The sequence below is a fragment of the Pongo pygmaeus genome, chromosome 19 (assembly GCF_028885625.2).
Source record: "Pongo pygmaeus isolate AG05252 chromosome 19, NHGRI_mPonPyg2-v2.0_pri, whole genome shotgun sequence".
In the NCBI taxonomy this organism is placed as follows: domain Eukaryota; kingdom Metazoa; phylum Chordata; class Mammalia; order Primates; family Hominidae; genus Pongo; species Pongo pygmaeus.
Genome location: NC_072392.2, coordinates 98,639,189 through 98,663,472, shown reverse-complemented (window position 1 = coordinate 98,663,472; position 24,284 = coordinate 98,639,189). Strand labels below are relative to the sequence as shown.

The 24,284-nt window shown below is 50.6% G+C and overlaps 1 protein-coding gene across 10 annotated transcripts in view; it reads right to left on the bottom strand.

Moving 5' to 3' along the window:
• Positions 1-24,284, bottom strand: part of RNF213 (ring finger protein 213) — a 135,184-nt gene that overhangs the window by 28,376 nt on the left and 82,524 nt on the right. For 9 of the 10 annotated variants that reach the window (XM_054457852.2, XM_063656912.1, XM_054457850.2 and 6 more), the window contains 16 exons: positions 23,968-24,161; positions 23,282-23,440; positions 19,013-22,621; positions 17,375-17,511; positions 16,877-16,972; positions 15,464-15,582; positions 14,206-14,325; positions 13,599-13,753; positions 13,099-13,246; positions 12,689-12,824; positions 8,365-8,556; positions 6,659-6,804; positions 4,993-5,147; positions 3,554-3,766; positions 3,078-3,259; positions 2,294-2,414 (listed from right to left, as the gene is read on the bottom strand). In XM_054457852.2, coding sequence (XP_054313827.2) covers positions 2,294-2,414; positions 3,078-3,259; positions 3,554-3,766; positions 4,993-5,147; positions 6,659-6,804; positions 8,365-8,556; positions 12,689-12,824; positions 13,099-13,246; positions 13,599-13,753; positions 14,206-14,325; positions 15,464-15,582; positions 16,877-16,972; positions 17,375-17,511; positions 19,013-22,621; positions 23,282-23,440; positions 23,968-24,161 — 5,882 coding nt within the window. The remainder of the gene's footprint in view (positions 1-2,293; positions 2,415-3,077; positions 3,260-3,553; positions 3,767-4,992; positions 5,148-6,658; positions 6,805-8,364; positions 8,557-12,688; positions 12,825-13,098; positions 13,247-13,598; positions 13,754-14,205; positions 14,326-15,463; positions 15,583-16,876; positions 16,973-17,374; positions 17,512-19,012; positions 22,622-23,281; positions 23,441-23,967; positions 24,162-24,284) is intronic. The other variant, XM_063656911.1, reaches the window with a different exon arrangement.

Here is a 24,284-nt window from a genome sequence, read left to right as displayed (position 1 = left end):
GGCAGGCATGATGTTGGTATAGACATCTTAATATTATGTCTACCTTGGGCATTGTGAGCTCAAGGAGAGTTCCTTTCTGTTCCAAGTTTGACAAGGGTATTTCTTTCCAAATAATTTTATCAACTGCTTTCTCTCTACATTTTGAAATGATCATATAGAGTTTATTTTTTAATTTATATAACTGATGACATTTATAGATTTTTTTTTTTTATTTTGAGCCATCCTTGAATTCCTGGGATTACTCTTACTTGGAAGTGATATGTGTATTTTTAATATCCTAATAACTTTGTTAATCAACAACTCAATTCAAAAATGGGCAAAGGACTTGAATGGACAGTTCTCCAGAGAAGACAGCAAATGCCCAACAAGCACATGAAGAATGCTCATCATAACTAGTCATTAGAGAAATGCAAATAAAAACCACAATGAATTATCACGGTGGCCATTATTAAAAAAATCAGATAGTAACAGGTGTTGGCCATGATGTGGAGAAATTCAGACCCTGGTGCGTGGCTGGTGGGGATGTAAGAAAGATGCTGCAGCCACTGTGGAAAACAATACAGTGCTTCTGCATAAAGTTAAACAGTTATCAGATGATCCAGGAATTCCCCTTCAAGGTATACATCCAAAAGAACTAAAAGCCAGCCATGCCCACAGTCCCACCCGTGCCATCCTGCAGCAGTTCCATTGACAACTTCCTGCCCAGCTGAGGGAGCCAGCCTCACGGCGAAAGGCAGGGCTTTCCCCCAAGCCTCTTGTTTCAAATGGTCCCAAGGGGCTGCCCTTCAGCTGAGGCTGGGTAGGGATACAAGTCAGGCTTCCAGCATGAAAACTAACGAGGTGAGGTCTTTGGCTGTGGTTACCTGCACAGAGATCTGACTGGAAGGAAATAAACCAGAAACCCAGTAAGTTTCTGAGGCCATTTTATCGCCAAAAAAACCCCCACGTTCCTAACCTCCCAAATCTTGTGAGCATGTGAACAGATAGGGGCCAGCTCCTTTACCTTTGGGTTTATGGGCACCTGGCCCTTATGACCTATGCTGGACCTGGCTGAAAGCCCTGTGCATCTCCCAGAGCTCTGGGACATGATGAGACTTGGAGAGGCTGCATGCTGTGTGGGTGTGGGGAAAGGGTGGAAGAGGAGTGCCAGCTGTGTCCTACTAGCCTCTCTCCGCCTTTTCCTTTAGCAGAAGAACTCTAAGTTCCACCTGGCACATGACCACACCACGAAAAACTCCTCAGTTTCTTGCAACCAGATAAGGCCAAGTGCCCAAGTTTAGGACCACGAGAGACGAGCTGGTGTGGTGTGTGTGCATCCGGGATTGGGCTCTGAAGGAAAACGGCCTGTCCTCCACCTCCCCTGCTTTCTGTCCCACAGGCTGTGACGCCAGGCCACAGGGTGGAAGCTGAACATTAGGGACAAGACAGAAGGAGAGTGGGCACCTGACTCCGTGCCAGCCTCCGGGGAGCTGGTGCCTTAGCCTTGAGCTGCTCATACCCATCCTGGGTGGGAAATCAGCTGATACTATGTCTAAGCCACTGATGTTTTGACATCCAGCATCTATGCTGGCCTCCTTTTAGTAAACCTTCCTGGGCTCCAAAGGTCGGACAGCCAGTGCTGCCTCTTCCAGACCCCCTGGCAGTGAGGGCTCTGGATGTGCTCACGTGAAGGTCAGGGGTGCGGGTGAGGCAGAGGCTGTGTTTGGCTGAGTGGCCATTGTTGCTGGACACCACTGTGTGGCCACAGAGGTGCATCACTGTAGGGTCACAGGTTTTTTTTTCTGCAGACCACCCCACATTAGTAGCTTTATGAAGGGTGTTGAGTGACAGGCATGGTGGCTTCCTATTCCTTGGTTCTGTTGACAGCACTGTTTTAAAGACTCCAACCCCAGGGGCATTCTCCGACATCCTTGTTTCTATGACTATGAAAATGATAACAGCTTCCACAGATGGCCAGGCTAGTGGTCTGTTCTGGGGTCACTCCAAAGGCCAGGTAATCCCCCCCGAAGGTTTCACAAGCATGTTCCCTGCGTCAGCCCCTTTCTGCACACAGTTCCTGGAATCGCTTCTAAATGATAACGCTCTGACTTAGCAATCAGCACAGGGTAAATAATTAAACACTTAAACATGGAAAATGTAATGGCCTAGTGATGAAATCACCTGCCTTTGCATGTCTAGACGAAACGGTCAGAGCCAAAAGAGCGCCTCCCAGCTGCAAGTCAGTGTCAGCGCTGTTCTTCCTTTCAGAAAAGGCTGGATCCATGCATGTGCTGAAGCCAGCCTGGGTACTCACCTTGTCTAGTAAGAAGACGTGCTCGGTCACCAGCCTGTGTAACTCGGGGACCTGGCTCTCGGTTCCTAGGAGCACATGCTCCACAAAGAGTGCGGTGGAGAAAATCCGACTCCACTGGGCTCTGTCAAAAGAGGGTGTCACTCACTCACTCAGCTCCCACCAAGGAACCCAAGGGTGAACGAGGAGGGAGATGGGAGAAGAGATGCGGGACCCGGGGTCCAGGCCCAGCGGCTGGGACTACAAGCAAGCCCTATGTGACACACTTCCTGGCCCACCCCCAGCTTGCGCCCTCAGACGCTCAGTTTAGCTGGGACTCGGTGTCCCACTAGGATGCCTCTGCACGGGGTACCACCACAACCCGCTCACTGCACGATCCTGCACCTGTCAAGTCCCACCTCACCTCGACAGCCCAGCACAAAAACTGTCTCCTTAGGGAAGTGGACTCTGGCCCTGAGGGCCTGTCCTGCTCCGTGCGCCTGGCCACCGTGGTGTCCTTTCTACCACAGCATTTCACACACGGCATCACAATAGCCCGCTTGCCTTTCTATGGCCCCAGTACACAGTGCGCTCCCTGAATGCACAGCCACCTCTCGTGTCTCCAGCACCCTAATGAGACGCCTGGCACTCACTAAGGGTTCGGCAAATGTGGAGTGAGCGGGTGAGGACGGAGCCCCTCCCATGGCAGGAGCACCTGCCAGTCTTCTCACGGACACGCCTGGCACTTGGCAGGCTCCTGGTGAGCGTGTGCCAGATGAAGCAGTGGGTGAGGGCTCCTGGGTCTCACCTGACTTCCCTGATGACAGCCTGGGCCAGGCTCCCGCTGCCTTGCGTGTGCCCATCGGAGCAGATGAGCTCCAGCGGCATGGAAAGATTCTTCACCAACTGTAGCCACGCCTGGGGACTGGGCTTCAGGGTGTCTCTTGTCAGCATCTCCGTGCAGGCCATTGCGGCAAATGCGTCCAGGGTCTGGGGAGATGGACAGCAGGGCGTGGCTGAGCGGTGCCCCTCCCACCAGCCCACCAGAGGCCCTGGCTGTTAGCTGCATGTATACTTGTGTCCCAGGCTTGCGACCTAAACTTTCATTGTCTAGGATGTGGGAAGCGTCAGCGAGATGCGTTCTTAACATCTCTGAATTCAGCTGAGGTATGTGCCTTGTGAAGAAATCTCCCACTTGAAACACAGCCCCAAAAGCTCTCCATTCCCAGAGTGGAGTTGGAAGCACCACAAGGCTTGCTCAGGGCAGGCGGAGGAGGGCCATACCATCTCACATCCAGCCAGCTCATGGTTCCGACGGGCTTCCATCAGGCTGTGGAGAACCTGAGGGTAGATGGTCAGGATTCTGGAGAAGTTCTGCAGCCGGCTTCTGAAACGCTGGTAGGCAAGGTGCACCCACGGTAAGGAAACCTCTTCCTCGGGCGCTGCTGACGCTGCTTTCAGTTCCCTAGTGCAGGACCACAGAGCCATCTGCAGAAACTGGGATTCGAAAAAGCTTTTAGAATATATTTTTAAATTACAAGAATGGTGTGTTCTCCCCGTGGAAAATCAGAACTATTGGAAAACCATAAAAGAGGAAATTAGAAACCATACGTGCTATTCTGTCCCGTTTGCTTCTGTCCAGTTTTCTAGCTGCTTCTCCTCCCACGTTAAGGTCACCGTGTCATCCGGGCTTTTTGCCACTGAACATGACATCATGAACTTTCCCTATGACTGAGTATACTTGTATACTTGAAAAACATGGTTTTAATGGCTGCTCAATAGCCCATCATACGGCCATACTTTAATTTGCCCATCCTGTATTTCTGGACAATTAAGTTATTTCTTATTTTTAGAAGCAAAGCTGAAAAGGACATCCCTGTGAACCAAATATTTGTCCATGTCTCCAGTAGTTTCCTCAGGACAGAGTCAGCAGTTCAGATCGGATGAGGTTCTCGACCGTTCTGCCACGCAGCCCTGCAGGGCGCCCACTGTGCACGCTACACTGTCAGCCGCGTGGCCTGGCCCTTTCTTTGCAGCACTGGCCGGCGGCTGTCCTTGTTAAAAATCAGCTTTGCAAAATGAATACATAAACATGATATCTAAAAACTGTTGTGTTGATTTGCTATTAATAGTAAGGCTAAGCAATTTTTCAAATGTTTCCTGGATGTTGATATGCTTAATGAGATGATTATAAAATTGTTTTATAACGTTTACCCATTTTTTAAAACTTAGGGTATTTTCTTATTGATTCCTAAGAATATTAACCTCTACTCATATTGGCTGTAAGGATGTTCTTAAATTTGTCACTTTCCTTTTTTATGTACTGAAGTTTAAAATTTTTAGGTAGTCAAAAGTATGCCTTTCTATTGAATTTCACTTATTTATTCTTACCCTGTAGGGTTAGTTACGTGTTTACCTTAATTTTTTTCAAGAGAAACTTAACATTTAAAAAGAAGATACGTCAAGGAAATTGGAGGTCTTCTCATGTTCACAGAAAGCTCCGTGTTTTAGGAGCCCCTGGGCGGTGGGCTGAGGGTGTAGCACTGAATATTGAGAGGAGACTGGGCGGCCCCTTCACCCACCGGCACCCTTCGCAGACCATGTTCTGTTCCCAGACTTCACAGCACCAGCTCCAGGCAGCTGAGGAAACGTCTCCATGTCTGCATCCAGTCCCCATCGTGCAAGCTCTACACCTGACCCTTAGCCAGTATCTAAACATCTACCTTTAATTCCTCCTCCGTTGACACACGCATGGTCAAGAGAATGAAATCCTTCGAGTAACACTGAAGAAGTTCCTGCTGCGTCTCTCCATGGAGCTGGGCAAGAAACCTGCCCAGAGGAGTCTGCTGAAAGATGTCCACGAACTTCTTCGGCAGTCCTGCAGAGAGGAAACCAAGGAGCGGCGTGGAGTGCGTCTAAGTCATGGCGCTCCCCTGCCTCCAGGGGGCTCCGGAGTGAAGGGGAATAGGGGACGCCTTGTTGAATGGGAGCTCGTAGACAAAGGGGCACCAACTGCCTGATTTTGTAGGGAATTGAAGGAATCGTCACTGTCTAGACATTTAGGATATTTTTCTTTTTCCTTTTTTTTGGAGATGGAGTCTCACTCTATTGCCCAGGCTGGAGTGCGGTGGGTAGCGTGATCTCTGCTCACTGCAACCTCTGCCTCCCAGGTTCAAGTGATTCTCCTGCCTCAGCCTACCAAGTAGCTGGGATTACAGGCGTGCACCACCACACCCAGCTAATTTTTTGTATTTTTAGTAGAGACGGGGTTTCGCCATGTTGGTCAGGCTGGTCTCGAACTCCTGACCTCAGGTGATCTGCCGGCCTTGGCCTCCCAAGGTGTTGTGAACCACTGCGCCTGGCCTGGGATATTTTTCCAGTGGAATAAAATAAAGGAAGGCGGAAGCAGTGTCAAATTTAGGTCAGAAACAGCCAAGCTAGCCCCAGAGAGAAACACCTAGATAAGACTGAGTTGTATGTTACATGGCTACATTGTATGTTGCATAGCTACAGGTCACGGCATGCTTCAGGAACCCCCGGGTCCAAGTAAATCAGGAACGAGTGAGCTGCTCTTCAGGGGCTGGGGTCACAGACCATGCAAGCCGGAAAGATCTGGCTTCTAGTGGGTGGGGTGCGGCCCCTAATTCGCATGCTGTCATAGAAAAGCAGGGTCAGTTGGGGTATTGTCCTGAGAAAGGAATATGCTCTTGAGGAGAGAGACTGCTTTGAGTATGTTCAGAAAAAGTGGCAGAATAGTAACCTAGAAAAGAAGGCCACCCTGAGTCTTCCAAATGGTATGATAAGTAAACGTGGAAAAGATTATTGCATGTATGAAAGATGGCTTTTGCAAAAGTGTCGCGTGGTCGTTGGTTTTTCTGGACTATGGCAAACCCTCTGGCATCTGGCAGCAGAGCTCAGCACCGTGTCTGGGCTGTGACTCCTGATGGGGCAGCTGGCAGTAGGGGATGCTCCAGGCGCTCATGCCTTCTGAGAATGCCTCTCCTGGGGGCATCTTCTGAGTCCAGTGCCCCAGTCTGAGAAGGCCCAGAATGGGAATGACCAGCTGGTAGAGGCGACAGTCCTCCTCTTGCCAGAACACACCCCATTTCACCATATCCCTGGCCATCATGGCACTAAAAACCATCTCACAGGCTCCTGCTGCCATAGGATCGAAAGGTTTCTGGTCCTGCCGGGGCCTCTCACTCCTTCAGCAGAAACTTTAAAATGACGCGGTGACATAAATTGGACGCTTACTGCACAAACAATGTGTGAAAACTAAAAACTCCAAAATCCACCTTGCGATGGTAGCCACCCATCTGCTTTTCACTGTCAGGCAATCCCTTGGTGATTCACCTGTGCTGAATCTGACCTGTCTTGAGGTAGCCTCACCTTCTGCGTCTGTGATGTACTGAGCCTGGACCCACAGCTCCTCCAGATAGTCCTTGATTCTCCAGCTGAAAGGGACATTGTTGGAAGCGTTCTCGGAAAGGTTCATGTAGTTCTGCACCATGATGTAGGCCATCTCACCTTTATGTCTGCAATAAGGTGAGGGATGGTAAGAAGAGGGTTTGTGAGACGTCACTCAAAACACAAGACAAGATCTGCCACTGATGCCAGCTCCTCTCAGGCCTCAAAAACAAAGGGGCCAACAGGCCAGGCAGACAGCGCTGATCTATTTCACAGTACAGGGTTTCTGTTATGACAGAACTAGGGAACTATCTTAGGCAATCTTTGTTTTACAGGCAAAACAAAAACAAACCAAGGCTGACGGGTCAAGTGTGTTGCCCAAAATCTCGGGCAGAACCAAGTCTTCTGGTTCGAGAACCTGTCTGTCTTTGATAACTTGTAACACAAAGCACAACTTGTTAGAGAGTCTTTGTTTCATGAACATCAGCAGCACCTTGTCTTTTAAATAAGTGTTTCCACTGGCAATTCAAATTCCATTTCTTTCTTTCTCTCGCTCTTTCTTTACTTTCTCTCTCTCTCGCTCTTTCTTTCCTTTCTCTGTCTTCTATCTTTCTCTCTCCCTCCCTCTCTCTTTTTTTTTTTTGAGATAGAGTCTCACTCTGTCACCCAGGCTAGAGTGCAGTGAGCGGTGTGATCCTATCTCACCTCAAACTCCTGGGCTCAAGCAATCCTCCCGCCTCAGCTTCTAGAGTAGCTGGGACTACAGGTATGCACCACGTTACGCCTAATTTTTAAATTTTTTTGTAGTGATGGGGTCTCACTATGTTGCCCAAGCTGGTCTTGAACCCCTGGGTTCAAGAAACTTTCCTGCCTCAGCCTACTAAATTGCTGGGGTTATAGGCATGAGCCACCGAGCCTGGGCACGTTTATTTCTATATTCTTTATAAATCTACATCCAGAATTGAAGCCCCTGAAAGCCGAAGTGGAAGCTGTTGGGAGCTGAGCCTGAGCCCCACAGCATCAGGCCTGGGGAAGGGGGTGGGGGCTGTGCAGCTCCACCAGGGAATGAGGGACAGGGGGAGGGAGTACAGATCCCAGGGGTAAGGAGCACAGATTGTGGGGCTGTTCTAAGCGCACCTTCTCCATGCCACACCACGCTGGGTCTGGCTAGAACCAGTGCTCTGAAAGCAGGGAAACGAGGAGGGTGGAGATAAAACAGAAATTTCTTGGAGCTTCGTAAACTTCCTATTCTTTTTTTTTGAGACAGAGTCTTGCTCTGTCACCAGGCTGGAGTGCAGTGGCGCGATCTCGACTCACTGCAACCTCCGCCTCCCAGGTTCAAGCGATTCTCCTGCCTCAGCCTCCCAAATAGCTGGGAATACAGGCACGTGCCACCACGCCCAACTAATTTTTGTATTTTTAGTAGAGACCGGGTTTCACCATGTTGGCCAGGACGGTCTTGATCTCTTGACCTCGTGATCCACCTGCCTCGGCCTCCCAAGGTGCTGGGATTACAGGCGTGGGCCACCATGCGCGGCCAAACTTCCTATTGTTACTGCAGAAAGTGTCCACGTCAACGTTGCTCTGAAGTTGAGGGCTGCGTTTCACCCAGCACTTGGGAGAGCATATTAGGGTCCTGCTGTGTTCTGATAGTTTCTCTCCCCAGGGAAGGAAAGCCTTCCACTCACCTTTCATTATTCATCACAAGAGGAATGTTCAGAAGCGTCGTGTCACTGTAAATAAACATCCAAAGATCTCTTGCCCAGGGCGGAGTATCTGGCCTGGTCAGTAGCTCTAGGTTGCCGTCTCTGTCGATGAATGATATGATGCTCGCCAGCAGAGGGGTGACAGCACCTTGGACCCGCTTCCAGAGGGTGTGCCTGCAGCACAGAAGAGAGACGGGCCACCACGGGTCAGAGGAACCACAGTGGCGGTCTGCCACCTTTTGACATTTTGTTCCTTCTTGAGCATTAACAAAACAGCTAGTCTACTATTTACCACACTACAGCGATGGCAATAACTTGACATTTCCATCATTTTTAAGTGCTAGAAAACAGACTCACAAAGATGTCTAAGATTAGAGGCAGAACTGGAATGGAACTTAATTCTACATCTAATAAACTGTCATTAGGTTACTGGAAGGGTGAAGTAGTGTTTGCTTTTTTATTTTTAAAACATGTATATGTGAGACAGGGTCTCACTCTGTCACGCCGGCTGCGGTGTAGTGACACAATCATAGATCGTCGTAACCTTGAATACTTGGGCTCAAACGATCCTCCCACCTCAGCCGTACAAGTAGACAGGACCAACACGCCCAGTGCCACCACGCCCAGCTAATTTTTAAATTTAATTTTATTTTTTGTTGAGATGGGGTCTCACTATGTTACCCTGGCTGGCTGGTCTCAAACTCCTGGGCACAAGTAATCCTCCCACCTCAGCCTCCCAAAGTATTGGGATTACAGGTGTGAGCCACCGCACCTATCTGCTTTATTTTCTGCGAGGCTGCATAATTTTTGTATGTAACTATTTTTCAGAACAAGTCATCGAGGTTCTCTAAATAAATAAAATTATGACAATTCATTTGGAAAAAATAAATATTTTAAAAATCTGTTGTGGATAGAATATAATACAGATGAAGAGACCAAAATGAATTTGTCCCAGATCAAACTAAACAAGAAGGCACATGTTTATCTGGAACTAAGTATTTGTTCCTGTTGATGTTTTTGTACACTAGATCTGAGTGTCTGATAGACAGACAGGTGGATGGATAGATGGGCGGACGGACAGATGGGCAGATGGACAGGCAGGCGGATGGATGGATGAATGCACAGACAGGCAGACAGAAAGATAATTGGTTAACTACAAGACATTTTGTTGTTATATATATTTTGTTGCATATATTTACATGTAACAATAATAACTCTATTTCAGAATTCTTGTGTAAAGGATAAGAATTAAAAGGTGGCTGGGCACGGTGGCTCACGTCTAATCCCTGCACGTTGGGAGGCTGAGGCGGGCGGATCACCTGAGGTCAGGAGTTCGAGACCAGCCTGGCCAACATGTTGAAATTCCATCTCTACTAAAAATACAAAAATTACCGTCGTGGTGGCAGGCACCTATAATCCCAGCTACTCAGGAGGCTGAGACAGGAGAATCGCTTGAACCCGGGAGGCAGAAGTTGCAGTGAGCCAAGATCGCGCCATTGAACTCCAGCGTGGGGGACAAGAGTGAGACTCCGTCTCAAAAAAAAAAAAAAAAAGAAAAAAAAAACCCACAAGGTAATTAATGTTGGGGGAAAAGGGAAGCCTCTCTTTTGAAGAGAATAAAAATACTTATATTTTTAAAATATATAGTACAGAGGAACCTGGCAAGAATTTTAAAATGTCTACTGGGAAAATAAAGCATCCCAGTGCGCAGAGGGAGAAAACAGCAAACTAGGAAAAGTGTCGCAAACACAAAAGGCAGAAGGAAAACCCAGGCGCTGGGCCAAGCGCTGGGAGAGGTGGGAGCCGCTGAGCCTGGTTCCGCCATATCTGGAGCCGCTGAGCCTGGTTCTGCTGTATCTGGACAGGCGGGCAGATACACAAAGGACTTCGGGACACAAAGGACTCTCAGGATTTGGGCCGTTTAATCCCGAGAGGGCAAAGGACTCCAGTCCCCAGAACACAGTGGTGGTGAATCGAGGTAGTCAGGGTGCTGCTGGCCCTGGGGCAGGTGAGCTGAGGGTGCGGGTCTGGCCACCACTCAGCGGCTGCGCAGGCCTCACGGTGACTGCAGAATGCGACGGAGCCAGGCCTAGCGCTGCATGAACAGCAGAGCGGGGAAGAGCAGACTGAGGAGGTTCAGTGACTCAGGGCTGGTCCCGGGGAGTGGAGTCAGGGATTACAAAGCATCAACAGGCTGGGCACAGTGGCTCACGCCTGTAATCCCAGCACTTTGGGAGGCTGAGGCGAGTGGATCACCTGAGGTCAGGAGTTTGAGACCAGCCTGGCCAACATGGTGAAATCTCGCCTCTACTAAAAATACCAAAATTAGCTGGGTGTGGTGGTGGGTGCCTGTAGTCTCAGCTACTCAAGAGTCTGAGGCAGGAGAATCGCTTGAACCCAGGAGGTGGAAGTTTCAGTGAGTGGAAATTGCATCGCTGCACTCCAGCCTGGGCGACAGAGTGAGACTCCGTCTCAAAAAAAAAAAGCATCAATAGAGTCCACAAGGAGGAACGGAGGGAAAAGAAAATATTTCTGATCTCCTAAAATCCCTTCAGAAGGCGTGACAAGGAGAGAAACGAAGGATAACTAGAGAAAAAGTAGAATCAGAAAATCTCTGGTCATGAGGAAGGTGTCTTTAAGTCCCCATTCCCGTCCACCCCGCTTCTTCCCCCGTAAGCCCCCATTCCCGTCCACCCTGCTTCTTCCTCCATGAGCCCCCATTCCCGTCCACCCCGCTTCTTCCTCCGTGAGCCCCCATTCCCGGTCATCCCGCTTCTTCCTCCGTGAGCCCCCATTCCCGTTCACCTCGCTTCTTCCTCCGTGAGCCCCCATTCCCAGTCACCCTGCTTCTTCCATGAGCCCCCATTCCCGTTCACCCCGCTTCTCCCTTGGTGAGCCCCCATTCCCATTCACCCCGCTTCTTCCCCTGTAAGCCCCCATTCCCGGTCACCCCGCTTCTTCCCCTGTAAGCCCCCATTCCCATCCACCCCGCTTCTTCCCCTGTAAGCCCCCATTCCCATCCACCCCGCTTCTTCCCCTGTAAGCCCCCATTCCCATTCACCCCGCTTCTTCCCCTGTAAGCCCCCATTCCCATCCACCCCGCTTCTTCCCCTGTAAGCCCCCATTCCCATTCACCCTGCTTCTTCCCCTGTAAGCCCCCATTCCCGTCCACCCCGCTTCTTCCCCTATAAGCCCCCATTCCCATTCACCCTGCTTCTTCCCCTGTAAGCCCCCATTCCCGTCCACCCCGCTTCTTCCCCTGTAAGCCCCCATTCCCATTCACCCTGCTTCTTCCCCTGTAAGCCCCCATTCCCGTCTACCCCGCTTCTTCCCCCCATTCCCGTCTACCCCGCTTCTTCCCCCCATTCCCATCCACCCCGCTTCTTCCCCTATAAGCCCCCATTCCCATTCACCCTGCTTCTTCCCCTGTAAGCCCCCATTCCTGTCCACCCCGCTTCTTCCCCTATAAGCCCCCATTCCCATTCACCCCGCTTCTTCCCCTGTGAGCCCCCATTCCCGTCCACCCCGCTTCTTCTTCCGTAAGCCCCCATTCCCGTTCACCCCGCTTCTTCCTCATGTTCCCTCCTGCAGATCACACCTGGCCGTAGGCCCAAAGCGAAACTATCACTGGCACAGAAGCCTGGACCTGGAAGGGGACTCATGGAGGAGTCCGCTGTCTTTTAGAGATGGGAAAAGTGGGCCCAAATAACCAAGTCACTGGTTTCTTAGGCTTTCAGGCAGGAGGTTTGAGAGTTTGTCTTAAAGAGACCCTCCGTCTGGGGCCCAGAGCACCCCTCCTTCCTCAATACGCGGCCACATCCAAGATAATCAAGCTTAGTCCCATGGGTGACAGAAAAATAACCATGGCAGTGAATGTACTGCTGGGTCCTGGGTTTGCTGTTATCATTCTTCAAACAGCAGGACTGGGAAAATACTGCCTGTCCCCTGCCTGCTCTGCACATCATTTTAACTTCATAACTGAAAACAGCAGCCCTTTCCATGGTTAACAACATAAATGTCAGTAAATATTCTACTCTTAAGAACAGACGTTTTACTTTTTTTAAGTTTTTAGTATGAAAAACTGTAAACACAAGAAATTAGAGGAAGAGTCCAGCACCTGCCATTTGGCCACTGTCCAGACCTACTGTGTGCTTCTTGGGGAAAAAATTTACAGCTTTGAATGGCTGAGAGGTTTGGAAAGAAACAGCTCAGTCCCCATGGCCCGGATGGAGAGAGAATCCCTGCAGGCAGGTCCCCATGCTGCCACCAGATTGGAGCCACTCCTTGCTTCCTTTAGTCACAGTACCTGAATGTGCCCGCCTCCTGGAGAGCGTCCTGGTTGCAGGCTTCCCTTGCCACCCACTCCAGAGGGTGCACCTGGCTCTCTTCTTGCTTCTTTAAAAGGACATTGAGGCGCATCTTGGATACCCGCAAGAAAGAGGCTGTACAAAGGCAGAAACAGACTTTCAGCATGGCCGTGGCTGAAATGTTGGCTCCGGAGTGCTTCTGTCCCACCTCCCCCAGGAAGGGAAGTACGTTGGCCAGGCCAATTCTAGAGCAGAATCTGAGAGATGCTCTTAGATTCCCACTGTGTCACTGCTTCTGCTGAGCCATGGAAACCTGAGAGGGTGTTCCGCAACATGCAGTGAAATGATGCCCACTCCTCAGGAAGAGCCCACGTGGGGGCAGGGGCAAGAGGGGTCGGGAGGCTCATACCGTGGCACGTGTCGTCCTCATTTAAGAGGCCCAGGAGGAGCACCACCCTCCGCATATTGCGCGTGCAGCTCTCATTCTCATCTCTGAGCATGCCCACGGCGCTCTGCACACATCTCCTCAGCAGCCTGGTGGTGTCCAGGATCGACACCTATTGGTGGAGACGGTTGGGTCATCCGTTTCTGTCACTGACACAGTGGGTAAAAGCCAAACCACCCATATGCGACGAGGGTCTCAATGCACAGGGCGGCGGTCCTCACGGACAAAGAAGAGACGCCGACCTCCGCCCTGCACCCCCCAAACTGCCGGTGCAGATGCCCTTGACCCCCAGTAACCCCCAGTAACCAGCAACAAGACCGTCGCTGTGTGAGGAAAGTGGGGCGCCATCCTCACCCCTGCACAGCGGCGGTGACTCCTCTAGCTCCCAATGCAAAAGCGTTTAAAGATGCAGCTCAGAAGCATCACCAGCAGCCCAAGGGGAGGTCCCAAGAACCAGAACTTACATCACTGCCTCCGAGTTCAGAGGTTTCCTTTCCCACCTTCTCAGAACTTTCTGTTTCCATGGCCTCCTCTGCCACCTCTGCCACCTCCCCTGACGTGCTGGCCTCCGTTTCCATCGCCTCCTCGTGGCCGTCTTCCGCCCGGTGTTCCAAACCCACTGCAGTCGAAGCAAACGTGATTGCGTTACCACTGAGAAGGTGGCACAGGGACTGGCAGCGGTGCCATCTGGGAGTCTGTGTGCTCAGCCTCCGAGTGCAGGCTTCCCCGGCCCCCGCTGTGGTGGTAGGTCCCCAGATGAGAGATGACAGTCATGAAGATCAGCCCCCAAGGCAGCCCCTTCCTTCCAGCCTGGGCTCTGGCCTGTTCTAGGTGCTCACTTCCATGGCCGGCCTGCTCACAGAGCTCTACCTCAGCCTGTGGTAAGTGCACCTGCTCGACCCTGGTGCTCTATGATGAGCCACCAGTCAGTTCTGCAGATGTGTCCCCGAGCTCCTGCTGAGGGATGAAACATGGTGGCCCTGCTCCTAGTGCCATGTGCACGTCACGCTCCACACCTGCCATCTGCCCTTCCACCACCTGCTTCCCCAGGGGCTCTGCCTCGTGACTCACGCTCAGGCAAGTCTCCGGGCGCGAACAGCTGGCTGATGGTGACGTGCTGCAGCCTGGTCACATCTGAAACCATGAGGGTGGATCTCCGGAGGTCATCGATGTGGACAGACTGCCACAGCCCTGTGAAGAGTGAAGCCACCCACAACCGTCTCGTGTCTTTCCCGGCTGCTGTTCAGCCCTAAGCAGGGACATTGCACACCCCAGCTTGTCATTATCTTGCTGCGCAATGAATGACTGGCACCCTGAAGCCGAAACCCTGGAATGGGCCTGCACAGGAACCACCCGACCCTATGCTACACACGACCCGATTCTACGCACATCGACAACTTCAACATAAGCAGCAACGGTAAGACCTGCAATGGCAGGCGTGGGACGGACGCGTGGATAAGGCCTGTGGTTCTGTCACCCATGCATTGTTGTATTTGCTATATCACAGTTAGTGAGGGGTGGGGGACACTGGCAAGGTCTGCCTTCCATTCTCCAGGAAATTATTCAAGTAAACTTACTTTCCTATTTCTGGAATATCAACTTTTCTATGTCATAAATAGCTGGTGACCATTCCTTGGAAAAAAAAGACATCTGAAGACAGTCCGACCCCCGCCACTCTCCCTCCCCGCCAAACAGGCGTATCGGTGCGTTCCTGACAGCGTCCGTCGGGAGTCGGGGGTCTCCACTCTGTGTGACCCACATGCTAAGAGGTGAGGAGCTTGCCTACAGTCAGTCCAGGACAGGCTGCACGCAGCCTCCCATCCCAGGATTCATGTTTTCACGGTAATCAGTAGTAAGAAATCTAATTGCATCTGGAAAGAATCCTCTTGAGGTTAACAATAATATTCTAATTTCAGACTTGTACAACACAGAACCAAATGAGAAACAGTTCCAACATGACTTAAATAAATATGCTGACTGGGCTGGGCGCGGTGGCTCACACCTGTAATCCCAGCACTTTGGGAGGCTGGGGTGAGCGGATCATGAGGTCAATGGATCAAGACCATCTAGGCCAACGTGGTGAAACCCCGTCACTACTAAACATACAAAAATTAGCTGGGCTTGGTGGCACACGCCTGTAATCCCAGCTACTTGGGAGGCTGAGGCAGGAGAATCGCTTGAACCCAGGAGATGGAGGTTGTAGTGAGCTGAGATCGCACCACTGCACTCCAGCCTGGTGACAGAGCAAGACTCCATCTCAAAAAATAAATGAATACAAATAAATAAATAAATACATAAATAAATACCCTGACTGATGTTCTGATCTCACCTCCGTGGAAACCCACATAGGCTGTTCCTCTTCCCATCCGGGACAGTTTTGTGATGAAATAGACGAAGATACGGTCCTCATTTTCTTGTATTTTGTTGATTTCATTTATAGCAGAATACCTATTTAAGGAAAAAAAAAAAAGAATACCTATTTTAAAAACAAACACACACAAAAAACAAGTAAATAAACAAAGCAAAGCTGTGCAGCTGCAGAAGGGTGTTCTCCAAGCTGTTGTTTTGGTCTCACGGCCACCCGTTCCGATGAGTTTTACATAAACTTCAGACCCCTGCGATCGTGATTTCTTCTCTCACAAGGGGATGAGAAATCTTCTCTTAGCAGGCTCGTTTTCTTCCCCATTCCTGTGTCCTCTACTTTGAAGTGGCATTCCTTTATTGACCAGAAACCCTATCTTGTGCTCCTCAATGGGCCTGACCCGGTGCAACTAAGGGTGAGGCCAGCTGAACTTTCCATTCCTTCTTTTCTCTTAAGCGATGGGGGTCTTGCTGTGTGGCCCAGGCTGGTCTCAAACTCCTGGCCTCAAACGATCCTCCTGCCTCTGCTTCCCAAGTAGCTGGGATTACAGGAAACAGCCCCTGTACCCAGCGGACCTTTCCATTTCAAAAAGAGTTCTGTGCGCAATGCCATTCCCTTCAGATGACCAACGGCCAAAGCCAGTTTCTTGTTGAGATTTAAGCCACAAACTGAAATATGGCACCCAATGCTTCAAAAAGGTCCAGAAATCACTTTTACTTTAAGTAATAAAGGCACAAAGTTAATTCTAAAAGCATCAGACTTCTCCTACAAACACTATAAAAATATCCAATAAATAGGAATAAAGGCATTTACCTACTGTTGTTTCCCTCGAACTTGAAATAAATTCAAATTGTGTAATTCAAAATTAATAATGACCAAAACATGTCTACAAACACAGGCTTCAAAGGCATCCTTTTATAACTTGTTAATGTTCCATTATTTACACCTCTCGCATTTCACCTTTTTTGTGGGGAGGACAGGCTCTCGCTCTGGCCCCTAGGCTGGACTGCAGTGGTGGGATCGCAGTTCACTGCAGCCTTGACCTCCCAGGCTCAAGTGATCCTCCCACCTCAGCCTTCTGAGCAGCTGGGACTAGAGGTGCACTGTGGGAGGCTAATTATTTTATTTATTTTAGAAATGAGGTCTTGCTCTGTTGCCCAGGCCCATTCCACTATTTTTATAATGTTATTGGCCTTTTCTTTTTGTCTCTCTTCAGTTTCCCTAATCCCCACTTGGGGGAATGAGGCAGGGGAAGAATTGCTCTTATTTTTATTTCTATATTGATTATGATACTATACTGTCTTCGAGGAAGAAATTCTCTAGGACCTCCTATGTTTTGGGTTTTTTACATAGTTTCTGAGAAAAATACTAAAAACATACTTAGCTGAGGCAATGAGCTGGGCACTATGGATTCCATCTTCAAAATCTGTCTGAATAATGAGGATTTTACATTTAGCTGTATTCGTTAAACAGTTTCTGAAAGAAAAGGGAAGTTATTCAAGTGAGCTCTCTGTCTTAAAAAATGGATAACAAAATTCCCCAAAGTGATGGGAAACATAAAGGCTACAAAGAAACAGCTACGCAGGTGGGATTTTCTTCTGTAAGAACAGATAGTCCAGGGGAGGAAACCCAAGGAATGCCTCCTAACGAGGTCCGAGGACGGTGCTCTCGGAGGAGGATGTTAGGCCAGACACCGCGATGCAGAAGATGATGGAGATGAGAGGGACGCTGGGAGAGATTTAACAAGGATCTATTTCAGTCAAGTGACTGTGGTGCTCATTAACCGGCGCGGGCACCATCGCCACGCAGAAGCCACGCGGAAGCCACGCGGCCGCGGCTGGGGAGGGAGAGGGCAGCAGGGAAGGCGGGGAACCTTACCGGACTTCTTTGAGGAATGAGTACTCGGTGTCAAACTGCTGCAGCCACAGGAGTGTGGGTTTCGGAGCCCTGCCTGTGACCTCTAATTCTAAAATTTCACAGTCGTGACTTGTTAGCAGCCTGGAGAAAGTGGTGATCTACAGAGTTAAGAAATGCAAATTACTTGCCAGACTTCAAGGAAAGGTTTCAAGTCCGCTGCTAGGTTTAGACAGATCCTAGAAACGTGCGATGTTCAGCGCGGTGCAGTTGCCACATAACGGCACAGAATCCAAACCCAAAGGCCTTTCCCAAAACACGGCAGTGCTGGGGCCGGGAGGCCCTACAGGGCCAAAGGCATCGGAGAGACGACCCCACCCTGCCCTGAGGGTGCCTTCCTCTCCTCCCCAGAGGCCCGTGCCTCTGCCTGCTTGGTCCATACTTGAGATTCTCATGATCCCTTAGGGCTCAGCACAAATGCCATTTCCTGTTATAGTACGACTTCATGCTTTCAGATGGAGTTCATGGTTGGTGCCGTCCCCTTCCCCCAGATGTCAGCAATTCTCCTGTCCCAAAGGTCACTCCCCCATCACAGTGCAAGTCGAAACGTTCCTCAAGGCCTGCTGCTCTAGCCCAGGAATCCCTGCCTCACCACTGAGCTCAGATTCCTACATCCAACTGCACGATGCATCAAAACCTGTCCCCGGTGGACATCATCACTGGCCTTCCAAAACCTGCTGTCCGTTCCCACGTTATCTGTCATGATGAAGCAATGTCCACTCATCTAAGGAGGAATCGAGGGAGTCGCCCCGGACCCCTCCACCCGCCATCCCCCCACTGGGTGGTGGTGTTGGCCCTGCCAGATTGCCTCCTGACTATCTCTGGGTTCCATCTGCTCCTCTCCTTTGTACCGTTCCAGCGGCCTCCCTACTGGCCCGTCTTTTCCACAACAGCCTTTCATCAGACTCCCTTCACCCAGCCAGGGAGACAAGCGTGCCTCCAGCACCCGCTCCATAGGGCTGAGATGCAGTTCTGCAGAGTCACTGAGGGCCTTCAGCAGTTCTCTCTGACTGCGCCTCATCGTCCCATCTCAGCATTACAACCTTGAACCCTAAAGGCTGTCAGCAGCTCTGCCCACAGAAGGCCCTCAGCCTACAATCCCTTCCCGGCCATTCTTCCCCATCGGCAAGGGGCCTCTCCTAGGGAACATCTCATCTGAGCTCGCATCCTGGTCTGCACCGCTCCCTGCTGCCTCTAAGCACGGCATTTATCGTATGATATTGATGGCATCTGTTCATGTGCTGGTCTCTCCATGCTCCCTAATGCTAACAAAGGACAAGGGCTACAGATTCATCTGTGCATCCCCAGTGCCCTTGGCCCGGTCCTGGAACATGGTACCTTATTTGTTGGTGTGAACATTGTGTATGGTGCTGTTACCAGCATGGTGCACTGCACAGACCCAGGCACTCAGCACCTGGTTAACTGGACCTACATAGATAATTGGCTCTCCCCACACTTACCACGGAGGAGAGCTCAGCGTCTCAGCATCTCCCTGCAGGATCCCTAACCGCTGCCTGGGGAAGAATCTTGAATCCTGACACTAGGGATTTAGGACTCTTGGGTGACAAGGGATAGGGTACAAGTGCAGAAAGACAATCACACCTCTGTGAAGATGGCGTGGCGCTCTAGGTCTTTCGCGTGCAGGTGCGCCTGAAGGAAATCTGCAAAGGAGTTGTGCCTCTGTCTGTAGAAGTACTCCCGCGACAGCGACTTCCCTGCGAACCCGCCCAGCGAGTAGGCGCTCAGCCGGACCATGGCATCGGGCGTAGCGCAGTTCAGCAAGATCAATTTGGCCTCCCCAGACACCTTCTGGTAAAGTTCCTCCGTCAAGGCCCTGGGACCCCGCCTCTCTATGACCTGCAGCACCACAGAGGCGCAGGCGTCCGAGTGGTAGCCGATGAAGACGTCAGAGGGGCTGTATTTGTGCCTGTTCAGGAAATGATCTGCTTTGACATTGATGAACTTCTCCACCCACGCACGGAGCTCCTCCACGATGCTCTTCTGCCATTTCTCCAGCACCGTGTTGATATCCAGATAGTGCTTCTCCAGCCGGTTAATGAGGGGGATGGGAAAGTGTTTGTACACGACATCTTTCTCTTCGATGACGATCAGGCGGAAGTTGGGGTGAACCCGACATTTGACACGGTGGGTCCCCAGACCGAGGTCCACGTACTTCTGGCCGCCGAGGTGGACGTAGTACTGGTTAAGTGCGTCGTAGAGGCTCTCGTAGAGGTTCTGCAGGTTGAGAAGCAACACCATCTTGCCTGTTTCCATGCAGATCTTCACACGATTGATGTTTCTGCAGATCTGGGTGTACTCTTGGTCCTTGGGGAAACCAGAACCAAAAATAATCTCCGGCTGCTGGTCCTCCTCGAAGAATGTCTGCTGCAGGATCTGCAGGGCCACGTAGTTTTTGGTCAGCACGAGTAAGTAGCGGGACTCAGCATCTTCCAGCTGTCCATCCGGCACCTTCTGAGAAGGCCCAAAGATGTTCTGTTTGATCAGCTGCACGGGGCTGACTTCCTCTGAGCACTTGGCCTCGGGCAAATTGGCCAGAAAGATGTCCAAAGCTCGGATGTCATCCTTGCCACTGAAGTTCCTAAGGACAGCCTGTGCAATGTCTTGCGGGGAAGGCTTTCTATTTGAAGCCTTTGCTGCAGCAAAGACCATTTTGATGAGGCTGTAGTAGTCACGAAGCCCGAAGAATTCCTTGTCCTGGCTCTCACACACCGTTTCATAGGCTTTGGCAAAGGACGAAAAGTACCCTTGGACTCGGTCCTGGACGAGGATGTCTGAGGAGCAGATGCCCTTGGCGCTCTCTATGAGTTCTCTCTTGTTGGGGCTGCCACGTGACACGAAAATGCCCCGGTTCATCTTGGCAGGGTCAAGGGCCCAGTTGGAGATGCCTACGAAGCCGACCTTTTTGTGGGGGGCGGGATCGTCTTCAATGCATCCGTCTTCCAGCAGCGGGTGCAGAGTCTTCAGGGGCATTTTGGGTGAGTCTTCCGCCAGCCCCACCTCATCTAACACCACTACAGAGACGTACTGCTGCAGGTCCTTCCCCTGCTGAAAGCGGGCACACTGCCGGAAGGTGCTGATGATGCCCTGTGGGGTGGAGTGCGGGCTGCACTGGAAGGACACCAGGTGGACCTGCTTCAGGCTGCGGAAGAGATCTGAGTAGGCGGCCGGGCCCTGCATGGCGTCGGCCACAATGGTCTTGGCGAGAGACTTGGAGCTGCCAGGCTTCCCCACCAGGAAGAGGGGAATCTTCAGCTCGATGCAGATGACCATCATGAAGACGTTCTCCTTCAAGGCCAAGTTCTTGGCGATGGTTTTCCTCAGAGGTACGCCATCCAGAAAAAGATCCTGTGCCCGCGTTATTTCATCCAGAAGCAGCCTGCTGTCGTCATATGGTTTCGGAAAGAACCTGGCGATGGCTTTCCGATATGAGTCTTTCTTTTCTAAAGAGGCGTGGTAACACACCCCGATGGCCAGCATCAATGACCAGAGGACGGGATCTCTCTTGGTGTGATCTTTGCTGACTCTGGACTTGGAGAGAAAGGCATTCAGCTGCGCTAAGAGCATCGCGCTGTGTTCGTGGAACCATCTGAAAACTTTCACACAGCGCTCCACGTCCCTGAGGCTGACAAAGCTGCACTCATCTTCTCTTTTCCTCATGAAACCCTGAGAGGCGCAGAGGACTTCTGTGATCACGCGAGTCCCGTTTTCATCTAGGCTGATGGAATCAACCAGTCTCTGGACAATCTGCTGGATGTAGAGCTTTTCAGCAACGTCACTCAGTTGTCCAAAGTCCCACACCAGAGGAATCAGGCTCGGGGGCAGAGCATGGACCCGGTATACCAGCTGCCTCAGAGGAATGGAGCCCAGCCTGTCGGCCGTCTCCTCCATACTAACCCTGTAGCCCAAACCAGCTGACTCCAAACGGCAGATCATCTCCTCAGAGTGCTTCCGGTACGGGTTGCAGGCAGCTATAATATGCAGGCCAGAGTCCTCAGCCAGGGGCTGGCCGTCCACCATACGATCACACAGGACTTCTTTGATACAGCTTATAGCTTCCGTTGTATTGGCTTCATCAAAAAACAAGATGGTGTCCAACTGATGTTGGTCCTTATTGGCGAAGGCCACATCTTCAGCCTCCCTGACTCTGGAGTAGATCATGTCTGCAGTTGTCCCTCCGTGCACCTTGACCAGCTTTATGGTGTCAGCATTAGCACCACCACGCCGCAGGTCGCTAAGGAATTTAATAAGCCTGGTTTTCCCACAGCCAGTTTCTCCCATGATGATAACCGGGATCCCACACCGGAACCGCATCTCGATGGCAAGGATCTTAAGCATATTGTCTGTCGTGAGCTCATACGTTTTGTCGGGGTCAGTGGCCCAGGGGATCCCTAAGGTCAGGCAGAGCCTCTCAAGTTTCTCGTGTCTGGGCAGTTTATCAAAGTCAACATTGAAAGGCACCCTCTGGAGCAGCAGGCCCTGGTACAGGTCCGTGGTCATGACGTCTCTCTTGATGACCTTCCTAGTCAAGTGATTGATGGCGTCGACACTGCCCTTGCTGTTGGGCTGCAGATGGAAGCCGATGAACGTCATGGTGGTGTGGTCGTCATTGAAGAAAACGTATGGGTGAGGCTCCGACTCCCACCTCTTCCGGAGGGAGAAGGGCGCTAGATCTTCTTCCCTAACCCCATCCATGGTGACCATGTGCTTCCCCGGGCTTTCGTCAGAGGTGTGGAGTGACGGTGTGGCAAAATCTCTTGCCATAAATATCATGAAGGTCACCACAAAGTTCTTGAAACCCCTCAATGTGTCGCCAATAAAACTCGGATTGCAGAAGAGAGAGGCCTCACAATCTCTGAGCTGATAATTCAGGAACCGAGCAAAGTTCCGAAGCTCTGACCAGGATGGGTTTATTACCCCACAGTAAATCAGGAAATGCTGGAGGCATTCCTCTGGGGTGCCTTCGACAGAGCCTTCTTGATACTGAAACGTGTCTAGGTTTTGGTTTTGATGGAATCGTCTTAAATATTGGTAAGGTCTTTGGAAAGTTTCGCTGCAGAACTCCCACTGATCCATCCCAGGCTCTGTGTCACTCCTCCGGGGACTCAGCTCCATGTCTATCACCTCTTTGGGAGGCCTGCAGGTGACTTTTGGGAAGATGTCAAGAAAACTGAACTGGGGGACACGTGTACGCTGGAAAGGAGAGACATGAATGAAATGGTTACAAGAAAACTTTCTAAGAAATGCTTTTGTGTCTTAACCCTCCACGTTATATAGATTGGATGGACCTTTATGAAAAATGCACTGAAAATATGTAGCTTTCTGTATAGTCTTTTTTCCACAGCATATCTTTCGCACATTAAGTAAGGCGTTGTTGTGGGAGCTGCGTTCTGAGCCAGGAAATCACTTTCTAACCCAACTTCCCGAAACTAAGTTTCTCCACTAAGCATACATGTATTATGTATGTGAGTGAACATAAAACTCTCTTTTGCTAAGAAATTTTTGACAAACATCTCCTTCTCATCTTAGCTGGCATTAGGAAAGGTGACTTCTTTCAACAGATGAATTTACTAGATTCAGAGCACAGCTGGGATTCAGACTGGGCATACAGCATGAAGCCTGAATTGAACAGACAAATTGAAGACACTGCTAATTAACAGAAGAGTACTTTTATCCCAGACATGATTAAAAAGTGAGTTTAAAGATGGGCTTTTCTTTACTAACACTGCATTCAGCTGCTGCACTAAGTAAGGCAAAAGTGTGGAGTCTCCTAAACGCGTCATTCCACTTCAGTAAGACCAGAAGGAACCCAAGACCCCCCCACACCAGGTGAAAACACCCCATAGTACAGACCAGCGTTGAAGACCTCCTCGATGGCACTGATGTCCTCCTTTCCAGGATTTCAACGATATACAAATGGCAGGGGTTCCGAAGCCACATTTTCCCATTTATATCCATTAAGTATTGTAAAATGAGGAGCTTGAAAAGAAACACCCAAATTCCACTCTGGACCTAAGGACAGAATCACACGAGGTGTAAACACACGACACGATGGCGAGTTCTCAACTCTAAGTAACCCCCCCTTATTTTGCTCTTTGTCACGATGATCCTGATGATCCACATCAACATTTCAGCCAACAACGGCCCACGTCTCCGAGGGCAGCCCCATAAAATCCTAATACTGTATTTCCCTGTACCATTTTTATGTTTAGACACAGAAATACACCGTTTTACAATTGGCTCCAGGATTCAGAACAGCCATGTGCAGCACAGGTTCGCGGCCTAGGAGTGACAGTGTGTACCATAAAGCTTCTGTGTGCAGTGGGCTCTACATCTAGCGTAGTGTAAGCGCACACCATGACGTTCACACAAGGAGGAAATTGCCTGACAACACACCTCAGAGCACGTTCCCACTGATAAGCTTCATAGGACTGTGCGTGTGGAAACAAGGAATTCTATACATGGGGAGGAGTCACGCAGGGACATGGGGACCATGTCTTTACTGATGTGGCCATCAGCTGACGCTGGAGGGCACTTACTGAGGAGGTCACGTCCAGGTGAAAGAGCACGGGGACCTTCTGATACTGCACGTCCAGGAAGGGCAGCAGGGCGCCCAGGACTTGGCTCTCATCCACCTGAGGGTCGATCAGTCGAATTGTTTTCAGAGGCACCTTTTTCACGTTTAACTGCATCTTCAGTTTGTCGTGCAACCTCTTCACATACAGAGACTTTCCTATAACATTAATACAGAAATTAGGGCTGGGAGTGGTGGCTCATACCTGTAATTCTAGCACTTTGGGAGGCCGAGGCGGGGGGAATCACTTGAGGTCAGGAGTTCGAAACCAGCCTGGTCAAC